Raw genomic sequence first — 11,436 nt, forward strand, 5'->3', positions numbered from 1 at the left:
ATCTTTTCTCCCCTTTCGGGGGACTCTCTCCTCGGCTGCGGCCAAACTTTGTTGAGCCAAAGAAACGACTGCATTGTGGTTAAACTTGGGAGAAACTGCAAATCAATGAAAGATCAGGGTCATTTTAAGCACAGAGAGTTCATGCATAAATAGAGAGAAATTAAAGCTTTTGGGCGCTCACCATAGCTCAGACCCCAGTAGCGAAGAACTGCTTCGTACTCCATGGCATGCCCATGGATTTTCGAACGCCAGGAAATGGCTTTGATGACCCGAACTGCCTCTTTTTCGCGGTCGAGCAGGAAAGGAGAGCAGTTGATCTGGGTGAAGGAGTCCGGGGTGCTCCATCTCATTGGGAATTTTAGATTGGATTCGGGAACCCTACAGAAAACAAACTTTTCCTGCCATCCTTTATTATTGGAAGGGCAGGTACCCTCTGCAAGGATTCCCCCATGCCACTCTAGATCGGTCTTCGGGCGCTTGGAAAGGACTACCCACCTGGGAGGATTCGATTTAATCAAGAGTATAAAAATGATGAAAAACATCTAAGGAAGGGGTTAAACCGAGTTCATGGCAGAGCCCCAAGTACCCGATTATATGCCTCCAGCTGTTCGGGAGGAGCATACCAGGACAAATTTTCCAGTGGTTTAAAATTTCAGCGATTACAGGAGAGAAGAAAGGAAGTCGAACCCCACTCTTGAAAGAGTCAAGGTAAAGAGAGAACTCCCCTGGCGGGTTGGAATTAACCCTCTCATCCAAGTTCGGGGCATGAAGGACGCAAGAACGTGGAATTAAATAGTCAGAACAAATATTTTTGAGGTCTGCTGAGTGAACCAAAGAAATAACGTCAGAGGGACCGATGGAAGGTCTTTTTTATGGACGGGAGCTCTCTGTCGTCGTCTTCTTAGGATCTTTTCTCTTCTTTGAGGAAGACCCTTTAATGATGGGGGCATTGCCTGGTGGGTCTCTAGGGTTAGCCGGGGCAAGTCGCAACCAATATTCGATTACCCTATGATCCCGATCACTAGAGAGTTCAACAGAAGTTGTAGGGCCTCCCTTTTCGGTAGATTCCTCACCCTCTACCAAACGGTCTATAGAATCGCTATCCTCTGAAGTCCTATCACTTCCCATTTTTGATAGAAATGAATGGACGGAATAGCAGAGACAGAATAAACAGTACAAATACACAAGGGAAATCAGAAAGATGCAACAAAAGTAAGAAAAATAAACTTACTTGTGATCTTGATGAAACTGGGAATACAGAGCTTGAATCACACAGGCTGAAGCCAAAGACTTGCAAGAAGCGCAAGATGAACTTGAAAGCAAGAGTGTTTTCTGACACGGAAAGCCAGAGAAGTGAAAAGAGGAAGTGAGGCAAGAAAGGCCTTTTATAGATTCAAAATTTGATCAACGGGCAGGATAGTGCTTTGAATCAAGCAAAATATATATACGACCTAGATGAAAAATCATTGGCGGTTTGTATTCAACGACAGATCAAAAACATTTGCAATGTTGAAATAAAGTTGAGATACGACGGTTCGAACAACAGGTCGTGATGTTCGCACCTCCCCGATCGCCACGTAGCCCACTACGCACAAGCGATGAGGCATCAGAACTGTTCAACGGCACCTCACTGGAAGGAGGTGTCAGCAGCATTAAATACAAAGATATTTTTGCTTGAAAAGATATTTCGTATTCGCTCATGATCAGTGAAGATACAAAACCAGACCAAGCATTCCACGGCGTTGCTCAAAAGCTTGGCCTAAAGGGCAAATGATACGAGGAAAATTGCACCAAACCTTTGGACCGGGTTCATAATCTTCATCCAGGTTAGACCATAACCAAGACCCACCAAAACCTAATTTAATATTCACAAGGGCGCCGCTTTTTGGTTATCAGTCCGGTAAGATCTCCCGAACCTTGTGGTAGACGAAGTTGACTTGTAGGAGGTAACTATCAGCAAAGCAGTGAGAGAATCGTGCCGAGATTGGTAACTACTTGCGTCCCCGAAGTTCTAGGAAGAAACCCTACGATCGAACGGTCACTGAAAGAGATCGAGACTTCACTCAACGATCGAGAATTGGAGGTAAAGTCTATATAAACCAATGACACACTACCCTGAAAATCGATTCCCAATTATGTATCCATTATTATGCTCTGCAACTTGCCAGAGCCTTGGTGATTAGTTCAATAACTGACTTAAGCTTCGGAGGTGGCCTCCCGACCCCCACAGTCGGGCCACATCTGACTCTGTTTTGCAGGCCATCGTCAAGGAAGCTGGAGGCTTAACAATTTCTGGATGCATCACCCAAAATCCAAGTAATGGAGATCCTTCAAGAGCCAACAAATCTCAGGCGTTGTTTCCGCCATCAGCTCCATTAATTTCTCTCCTAACTCACCACATGACTTCGCTGCTACATTCTCAGCCTTTGTATCCCTCTACAGCTCTCAAGAACCCAATTTGAAGATCACTTCCTTCAGTGACGTCGCTTACTCTGCCACTTTTCATTCCGACGGTAAATTTCTGGCAGCTGGCGGCAAGTTTGGGATCGTCCAAGTCTTTGATGAGAAATCCAAATCTGAACTCAAATAGAGGAGAGAGAGAGAGAGAGAGAGAGAGAGAGAGAGAGAGAGAGAGAGAGAGAGAGAGAGAGAGAGAGAGAGAGAGAGAGGGAGAGGGAGAGAGAGAGAGAGAGGGAGAGGGCGGTGGTTGCTCGTAGAGGAGGGGCGGTGAGAGGAGGGTCTAGCCTTGACTCTCTACCTAGGCTGAGTCGAGCCATTTCCAGTGCTGGTTGTGCCTGCTACCGGAGCAGCTTGGTTCATCACAATTGCCGGAGCACCGAAGATTTGGGCCGAAATAGTAGACCCGTTTTAATGCAATCAAAATTAAAGAAATGTTGGTTTGAGTTGAACTTCAGATTGTTCGGTTCATTTGAAACAAGAACGGTTTATTCTCACTTAAGTTGGTGTTTAATGCATATGTTCATAATGGACATTGAAGATTTAATCTAAGCACCAAACTTAAAATCCAACCATTAGCTGCTTGGAGCAGTGCCACGTAGGCACTGCTTCCAAGCTAAATCCGTCGAAATCCCAACGATTGCAACCCGCGAGTAGTCTCTCTCCCAAGAAATTTTTTGTTTCGTTTACTCATAATTTATTCAATTCAATTCTTTCTGTCGACTTGAGGATGACAGCGATGGCCGTAATCGATTCCTATTTTTGTTTATTCCTTTTCAATTCCTAATCTCGAAACACATTTGCAGCGTGTCAGGAGGCTCCGTTTTTGCAAGGAAGATATGGTCTCCAGGCGTTCAGTTTTGTCAAATGAGATTCAGTTCCTCAGTAGTTCGAATGGAATTCGATACCTTGCTGAAAACCGCCCCTTTAAGGTAACCCATAAATTAAAATTATGAATTGATGAAGCGAGAACGTAGAATCCATTCATTAGTTTTTTTTTTTTCTTAGAATACAAGACAACATTTTCTTTGATGTGTTGAAGATTACATCTACAGCTTGTTTTACCTAAATTAGGGTGGAAGTTCATTTGACTGGGTCATAAATATGAATTTTCTAAACTAGTTAAAGCTAAGAGTGTTTTCAATCTTCTTATGTTTCTTTTGAAATTATTATAGGAGAAGTTTTCACTTTTTCTAATCTAAGATATCAATTAATTATCAAACTAAGAAGAAGATCATTAATCTGATTGGTTTAGATTTCCTAATGCTATGCCGTGTGAACTTGAGGCAAGCTGTTTATCTAATTCTTCGGTAGGAAGAGAAAACTTTATCTACTTGATTCCCATAACCAATTTCTTGTCCCAGAATAGTTTTGCTTTTAGACTTTTAGTCCCTTAGGATTCAGTGTTAGGTTGATACTCCTGGTTAAATGCATGCATGGACTAGCCTTACCCACATCTCGGTAAAGCTGAGCTGTGACATCTGCTTCTTGGCTTTCAACTTTTCAGAGTGAAATTGAATGAAAAATTCCTGGCAAGTCATAAACTTTTTACTCTTTTGATTTTTCCTGGTTATTAATCAAATGGTTTCACCAGAATTTTTATGTTGAATTATTAATTTTGTGGGTTAGCAATAACTTGTTCTTTGGAACTGCTAAACTTTTTTGGAGTGAAATGTTCTTATTCATATTGACATTTCATAGGTTCTTTTAAGGCACCACTATACCTAGCAAAGTATAATGCTCACTATTTGCCACTTGGTAGTACACGGGTTAGATACTTGTTTAGTCATCACTTACGAAGATGTATCCATGAACTGCCATGTGGCAAGTGGTGAAGCATTATACTCAAGTAGTCATACTGATGTATAACATTTCCCTATTGTAAAATACATTGCACTCCCTGAAATGTTCTCATATAAACTGGCAAATGAGCAGGCATGGTTTTTAGATCAGTTTGGAGTTCTTCATGATGGTAAAAAACCTTATCCAGGTGCCATATCAACATGTAAGTTTGGAGTTGCTATTTGAATTTGTTTAAGCTTCTAGAATTAGGTTAGTCTTCAGTTGCATTGTAGCAAGATTCCTATAATGAGATAACTGTATTTTCTGGGTCATAGTAGAGAAACTTGCAAGTCATGGAGCAAAGATGGTGATAATTAGTAATTCATCGAGACGTGCATCAATTACCATGGAGAAAATGAAGAGCCTTGGGTTTGATCCTTCAATGTTCATGGGGGCAATCACTAGTGGAGAATTAACGCATCAATACCTCCAAAGGTCATAACTACCATATCTTCTTAATACAAGGCTTAAATCTTATTTTATGTTGGGTCATCTGTATTTACTAATACCATTATGGAAGTTGAAGATAGAGAAGTCACAATTTGAACTCTATAATGACCTGATAATCTATACACAACTAGGTTCGTGATGAATTCTGAATGATCTTGGTCTTGGTTCCCCTCCCCCTCCGCCCCCCCCCCCAAAAAAAAAAAAAAAATTCCTCTTGTCTTATGGTTTTATAATATTAGTTGGAAGATGGCTGTCTGCCATTCATGCTAAAACATTCAGGCTAGCATGTCCCCCGGTAGGACAGCTATGTTCTATTTATTGGAGAATCACACTTATATGTGTTTCTAATGAGAAACTTGGGATTCATTTACTTTTTTCTTTTGACTTTGAGATCTCCTAATACTATTGGGCAATATTTGACTTGGTTTTATTTTTCTTTCCTGCCGAAATAAAGAAGATGCTCCTCCTCTCTTTTAGACTACAAAAATAAAACAAAGTCAACTTCTCCAAGTTATGGTTTTACCAAGTATTAGATCACAAAAGTACTATGCATTGTTAAAATCGAAATATCAAAGTCAACACCATGCATTCTGTGAACATGGTAATCCCTAAGGAGATATCTTCAATGTGGGATATTGATGCTAATAGAAATCTTCATGCTCTGGGTCTGCATCTGGTGGAGGTATGTGTGAGAAAATTGGCCCTTGAGATGATAGGAAAAAATCAATCCCATTAAGATATGGCCATGTTCTGGACCAAGTCATTAACTTTCTCTGACAGGTTGAAAGATTTTAAAATATGGTATATGATAGTATGATGCCTTCGGGCCAATCTTTAGTATGGAATATCTATATTTGGGATTCATTAAGTGGTCGGGCTGTATCCTTCTGGCATTTGCACCTCATGATAACATGCCTCTAAGAATAACATGTGTGGTTTCATATGGACATAAAAACACAGAATGTCCAATTAGTAGAAGCTGGGAAAAAAATAAAAAGGGTAACTAATTAGTCTCTACGTGAAAGCAAAGGCAAGGCTGTGTAGGTTATGACCCTCGCGCAGCAGTGGGATCCTTGTGCACTGGATATACCCTCTTTTCTTGAAGAAAAATCATGTTATCATTTTTTTGTTCAATCTGAGACTCTGATGGGGTTGTTGAATTTGATGCAAATAGGAGGGATGATGCATGGTTTGCAGCATTGGGAAGGGCTTGCATTCACATGACATGGAGTGATCGAGGTGCAATATCTCTCCAGGTATGTAAAAAGTTGGGGTGGTTTTAAGATATAATTTCTATATCCTTATTCTACACTGTGAGGGATATTCTCAATTCATAGATCTCTACCGAAATTTGTTTGCATATGCAATATGACCTTGAAGTTGGCTTTACATATGATTATGACTAATTGTTACTTAAGATTACATCTCCAATTTACCTTCCTAGAGAACTTGTCCTCTGTTCTTTCAATATCTGCAATTCCAATGTATATCTACAAGTTTCTTGCCAGTTGTAAAAGCTTCTCTTTTTCACTGTTTCTTTCATTTCCTTCAGAGCTAATGAGTTTCATAAATAGTTCGAAACTTTCCTTTGAAATTGAAGGAGGACCATTGGCCTTCATTAAGATTTCTTACCTGTGACCAAAACACTACTTTCTGAAAGCTGAATGAAGATAGACACTAATGGTATGGTAGTAATAATTTGATTGTAGCATAATTAGCACTTAATTTGCTAGGAGTAGAATGTTTATTTGTGAATCCAGATGCACATGATCTTTCCTGTTTGAAAGAAATGCAATCCTTATTCATTGTTTGCATTGGAGGGATGATCCTTCTATTCCTATGTGGATTGTGGACAGAATTCTTACAAAAAATGGTGAATACAAGCTTCTCCTGCTGAAGATTCCAAGACCATATATTGTTAGTGTTTTCTGTATCAATTTTTATTTAATTACTTTAAAAAAAAAGTGGGGCATTTCAGTAATTCCTCTTTTCAGGGTCTAGGGTTGCAAGTTGTGGAAGATGCTGAAATTGCGGACTTTATTCTGGCCCATGGAACTGAAGCACTTGGTCTTGCATCTGGAGCAACACTTCCTATGAAACTTGAAGATCTCGAGAAAATATTGGAGAGTTGCGCAGCAAAGAAACTTCCTATGGTTGTTGCTAATCCAGATTATGTGACTGTTGAAGCTAGGGCTTTGCGTGTTATGCCTGGTACAAATCCTAACTTAATAGGAATGATCTGACTGGAAAACTACATACATTTAAAATGTGATTCCTATGCTCCTAGTGCATCTGTATACCTGGCCAGCAGTGCATGATGGTTAATTGTTCAGTTATTGTTTCAATGGCATCAACCCTGACGCCAGAGCAACCACAATTCTAAGCTTCTGTGCATGACTTTTATTTTGGTTAATTGTCCTCCCTATTTGACGTCTTAGCATTTATTGCATTGTGGCTGTGTATGGATATTGCCACAAGTCTTATGCTAAACCTGATGATATACCATGCTAGTTAACACATTTTCTGCCAAATTATGAATGAGAATCACAAGATCAGTTGACATAGAGCATTAACATATCTGGACTCCATTACATGTTGAATAGTTGAGTCGAAGCTTCATGCAAATAGGCTACCAGGAATGATGGAGGACAATTTGTTGGACCCTACTTTTGTGAAGATTGGGGCCGCTAAAAACCTATCGTTAAAGAATGCATGTAGATTGTTGCTTGTATTAAGGAAGTTACAAGAATTGTGCTTATGGCTGGTGGCAATTAAGGTTACTTATTTGCTTTTAAGGACATTTCCATACACACAGTAATTTCAAATTTGGATGAACATACATGACTTCTCATACCCATCCAACAACTGAAAATGCCACCCTGCTCTCATACACGATTGTGTTCGAAACCTTTCACCTTTCTAATTAATCAGAACAAAATTGGAAGTATAGAGACTAATGTAATCATTAAAAGTAGCAGCCAATCACAGATTGGTTGATGGCATAATAGTATCACTGTAGCAAACCATTAACCACATAAAGTCCCAATGCAGAAGCAACAGAATTCACAAAAGAGCACCATCTAATTTTATTAAGAAGTACTCCTTGCTCTGCCAAGTCGTCTGAGACCAAATAGAAACCAAAAAGCCAGGAGGGTGTGTGAGTGGAGGGCCTGGCATAAGCAGTTGCAAGGTACAGAGGTATCTCAGTGAGGCCAGGTAGAAGGGCAGCACGGACCCTCAGTGGAGCCTTGTGGAGGCTCAGTGGATGAGTGGGAGGGTCACTAGGCCTTGACAGGCCTGGCAGAGCACAGCTTCAATCAAGGAAGAGATCCTCAAGGCCCTGTGGGGCATGGAATGGATGGAGAGACCTATGGGCTAGGGCAGTGCATATTGTTGATAAAGTCAAGGGCCCTGGTTGATAGACAGTGGTGATCAGGTAAGGGTAGGGACCTGGACAGTGCACATCAAGAGGGCTAAGGCCCTTAGGAGACGCAGCAGGAGCCCTAGTGAAGGTCGATTGTAGCCCAGTGGCCTGCATTACCACAGCTTGGTTAGTGGGAGTGAGTGAAGGGTGAATGTTTCCAGGAGACCATGTTCAGCTTGGGAGAGCAGAGCCATCTTCTTCTAATAGCCAGACCAAAAAAAAAAAAAGAAAAGAAAAGAAAAGGTGGGAAGGAAGAACCACAAATAACGAATTCTTAGTTGAGGCTTATTCGTAACACAGTCACAGTCTTAGCCTACATGCGATGAATCTAGGGTTTCATAATCCTAACCCTTAACGGGTATCTCTTGGTTAAAGTCTTCACTTATAGATTATGCCGACGTCTTATTAAGAGTACAATAGAGATACCATATTTGTATCTTTTTAACGTATAAGTTGGTTCTGATGGTTCAATATAAAATGTTGAAACTTAAATTTTAAGAATACAGATATTTTAAGAATACAGAAACAGTTTAACAGAAAAATGATTTTGTATACTAGCTGCCAGCTGAGTTAGAGCATTTCTTTACTATACTTATTGTACTGAAATCCAAGTTGTTTTCTAGAAAAATGGGTCACCGAAGTAGTAGGTTGTTAACTACCCAGTTAGTTATGGCATCATTGGAGAATTTTCTCTATTGTTTGTCTCAACCTTACATTACTTATAATGATTCACAACCTAAGTTAGATAGAGTCGTTAGGAAGGGTTATTTTCAATAAGATGGTCCAGTCGTGTTTAATTATCACAATGGTCCACCATATGAGTTGTGAACCTTGTAAAGCATGAAAATCTAATCATTTAATGCTCTTTATTTCGGAAAAAAATTTTTGCTGAAATTTCGAGATTGATAGATGGTTGTGTAGACAAGTGTTCAAATTTTGGAGCCAATGGATCTGTCACATGGCAGATATGTGGCCATGATGGTAATCTGGAAATTTTTCCTCCATAAGAAATTCTGTGCTAATATTTGGTTATATTGTTTCTGCACCTCACTTGATGACTTCAGTACTCTTATTCCTGTGCTTTATCTTGATCTATTTATTGATTATGCTAGGTACACTGGCAGCCAAATATGAGCAGCTAGGAGGTGAAGTGAAATGGATGGGAAAACCTGATAAGGTAATGCTTGAATATCATAATGACTCCAGTACTAGATATGATAACATATAGGGATGACTACTGATTTACTATTCCTCCAGCAGCAGACCAAAAAACAACCTGACTTGATGGTTTTACCAACACAGTGATCTGGGCATCTTTGTGGCTGCCACAATTTCTTCTCATTTTGGAGTTACAACATAGAACAGAAAAAAATGAATAAATGATTGGTAGGATCATCTGATTATAATGATATTTGACAATTTTGTCCCCTATAAGTCTGCATTTGGTACTATTACATTGTGTTTCGCTATTTGTGCAATTGCATTCAAGGGACAGAACTTGGAAGTGAGCAATCTCCTGATAAATTACTACATTGTTTTCTGCAATTTGTGCTATTATACTTAGGGTGCCAAACTTGGAGTGGGCAATTTTCTGTTGAATTACCATTAGTTTGTGTTATCTCTGTGTCAGATACGTTGGTTGTTCATCAATTGCTTTGTCTCATCTAACATTTTAACAGGTAATTTATGAGGCAGCTATGACCCTAGCTGGTGTAGATGCATCTGACTGTATCGCCGTTGGTGACTCTCTCCACCACGACATTAAAGGGGCAAATTTAACTGGAATTCAATCAGCATTCATCACTGGAGGGATTCATGCAAATGAACTTGGACTTGGTAGTTTTGGAAAAGTCGCAGATCCATCTTGTGTCGAAGCTCTTGTATCCAAATATGATGCTTATCCAACATGTGTACTTCCTTCATTTACTTGGTAGTCTAATCTTCTTCCTGGCTATTCTTTTCTTCTGTTCCAATTATGTAACAAGAATTACATGTTCTTATCAAATGCTTATAATTTCATACACAAAATCAACTTCCATGAATTAGGATCCTCTGGTATATTTCCTTTTCCTGTTGCATCTTTCCTTCCTCAATCATGGACAGAGTTCGTTCATGGAAAGTCTGTAAGTTATTCGGAACTTGGAATGACATCTCTGATGTACGTACTGTAATTGCTTTTGTCTCTTCCATTCTTACGTACAGTAATTGCTTCAGTCTCTTCCATTCTTTTTGTGATTTCGATTAGGCTTTCCAAGGTTTCTTTTCAATTTCTGCCTAGTCTTGGTGTCTCCTCAAAGTGATATATTTGAGTGACCAGATCTGTAGTATAAAATGAATACAAGGCCCTTATTATGTTCAAAACAATAAGATAGCGAGACAAGCTTCAGAAATATTGCACTTGTTCTTTGCAGATGTCACTTTTTTATTCTGTAGAGCAGTAAAAGAGGATATTGTAGCTATCAAGGCTGCACTAGAGCTCCTCTCTAGTATCACAGGACATGAAATTAATTTTGAGAAGAGTGGTGCCTCTTTAGCAGAAATGTGAACCAACTGCAATGGAGCCATCTTCTGTTGGTGTTGAGAGTCACAGAAATGAAAAAGGACTCTGTTTACCTTGGAACAAAGCTACTTCAGGGGCTAAAACAAAAAAATTTGAAGTTTCTCCTAGACAAGATCACTACATGATTAGCAACATGGAAAGCCTCCAACCTGTCTTTTGCAGGAAGAGAAGTTTTAATCAAATAAGTGTTCCAATCACAGGCAATGCTCTCATTTTTACAAAGAAAGTGTGCATGCAAATGGATTCTCTATGCCAAAGATTTTGGTTGGGAAGCCCTTTGAGAAACAAGCAGTTAACCTTGATCTCTTGGGATAGATCTTGTCTACCAAAAACTCTTGGAGGACTTGGTTTTAGGAGGATGGAAGACTTTAATTGCACTCTACTCCTAAAACACAGGAGGAGGTTGATCAGTGAGCCCAATGCTCTTTAGGCCAAAATCTTGAAGGCAAGATACTTCTTGAAGCTAGGCCTTTTGATCCTAAAGTGAGAAACAAAAATGGATCATGGAAGTGGAAAAGCATATGCAGCCTCCTCTCCACCCTTGATGATATGGTTAGCAGGGAGATTGGCGATGGGAGGGAAACTTTTTTCTGGTTCGACTCATGGACTCTGAACACAACTAACCAGACACGGGAAATGAGAAGTGTTCCTCTACCCTCAAAGAAACCTTCTCTCTTTCTCCTTTCAATTATTTCCCTTACCC

General features: G+C 39.8%; 1 protein-coding gene across 1 annotated transcript; it reads left to right on the forward strand.

The window, feature by feature from the left end:
• Window positions 1–3,069: 3,069 nt before the first annotated feature.
• On the forward strand, window positions 3,070–11,157 carry LOC149022222 (Haloacid dehalogenase-like hydrolase (HAD) superfamily protein). Its single transcript, XM_089150395.1, has 7 exons — window positions 3,070–3,389; window positions 4,393–4,462; window positions 4,575–4,734; window positions 5,924–6,005; window positions 6,744–6,960; window positions 9,286–9,350; window positions 9,853–11,157. The coding sequence occupies exons 1-7, from the start codon at window positions 3,297–3,299 to the stop codon at window positions 10,105–10,107; spliced, it is 942 nt and encodes a 313-aa protein (XP_089006521.1). The 5' UTR covers window positions 3,070–3,296; the 3' UTR covers window positions 10,108–11,157.
• The last annotated feature ends 279 nt before the right edge of the window (window positions 11,158–11,436 follow it).

This window comes from Hakea prostrata, chromosome 3 (assembly GCF_041222555.1).
Source record: "Hakea prostrata isolate BN-2017 chromosome 3, UWA_Hpros_2, whole genome shotgun sequence".
In the NCBI taxonomy this organism is placed as follows: domain Eukaryota; kingdom Viridiplantae; phylum Streptophyta; class Magnoliopsida; order Proteales; family Proteaceae; genus Hakea; species Hakea prostrata.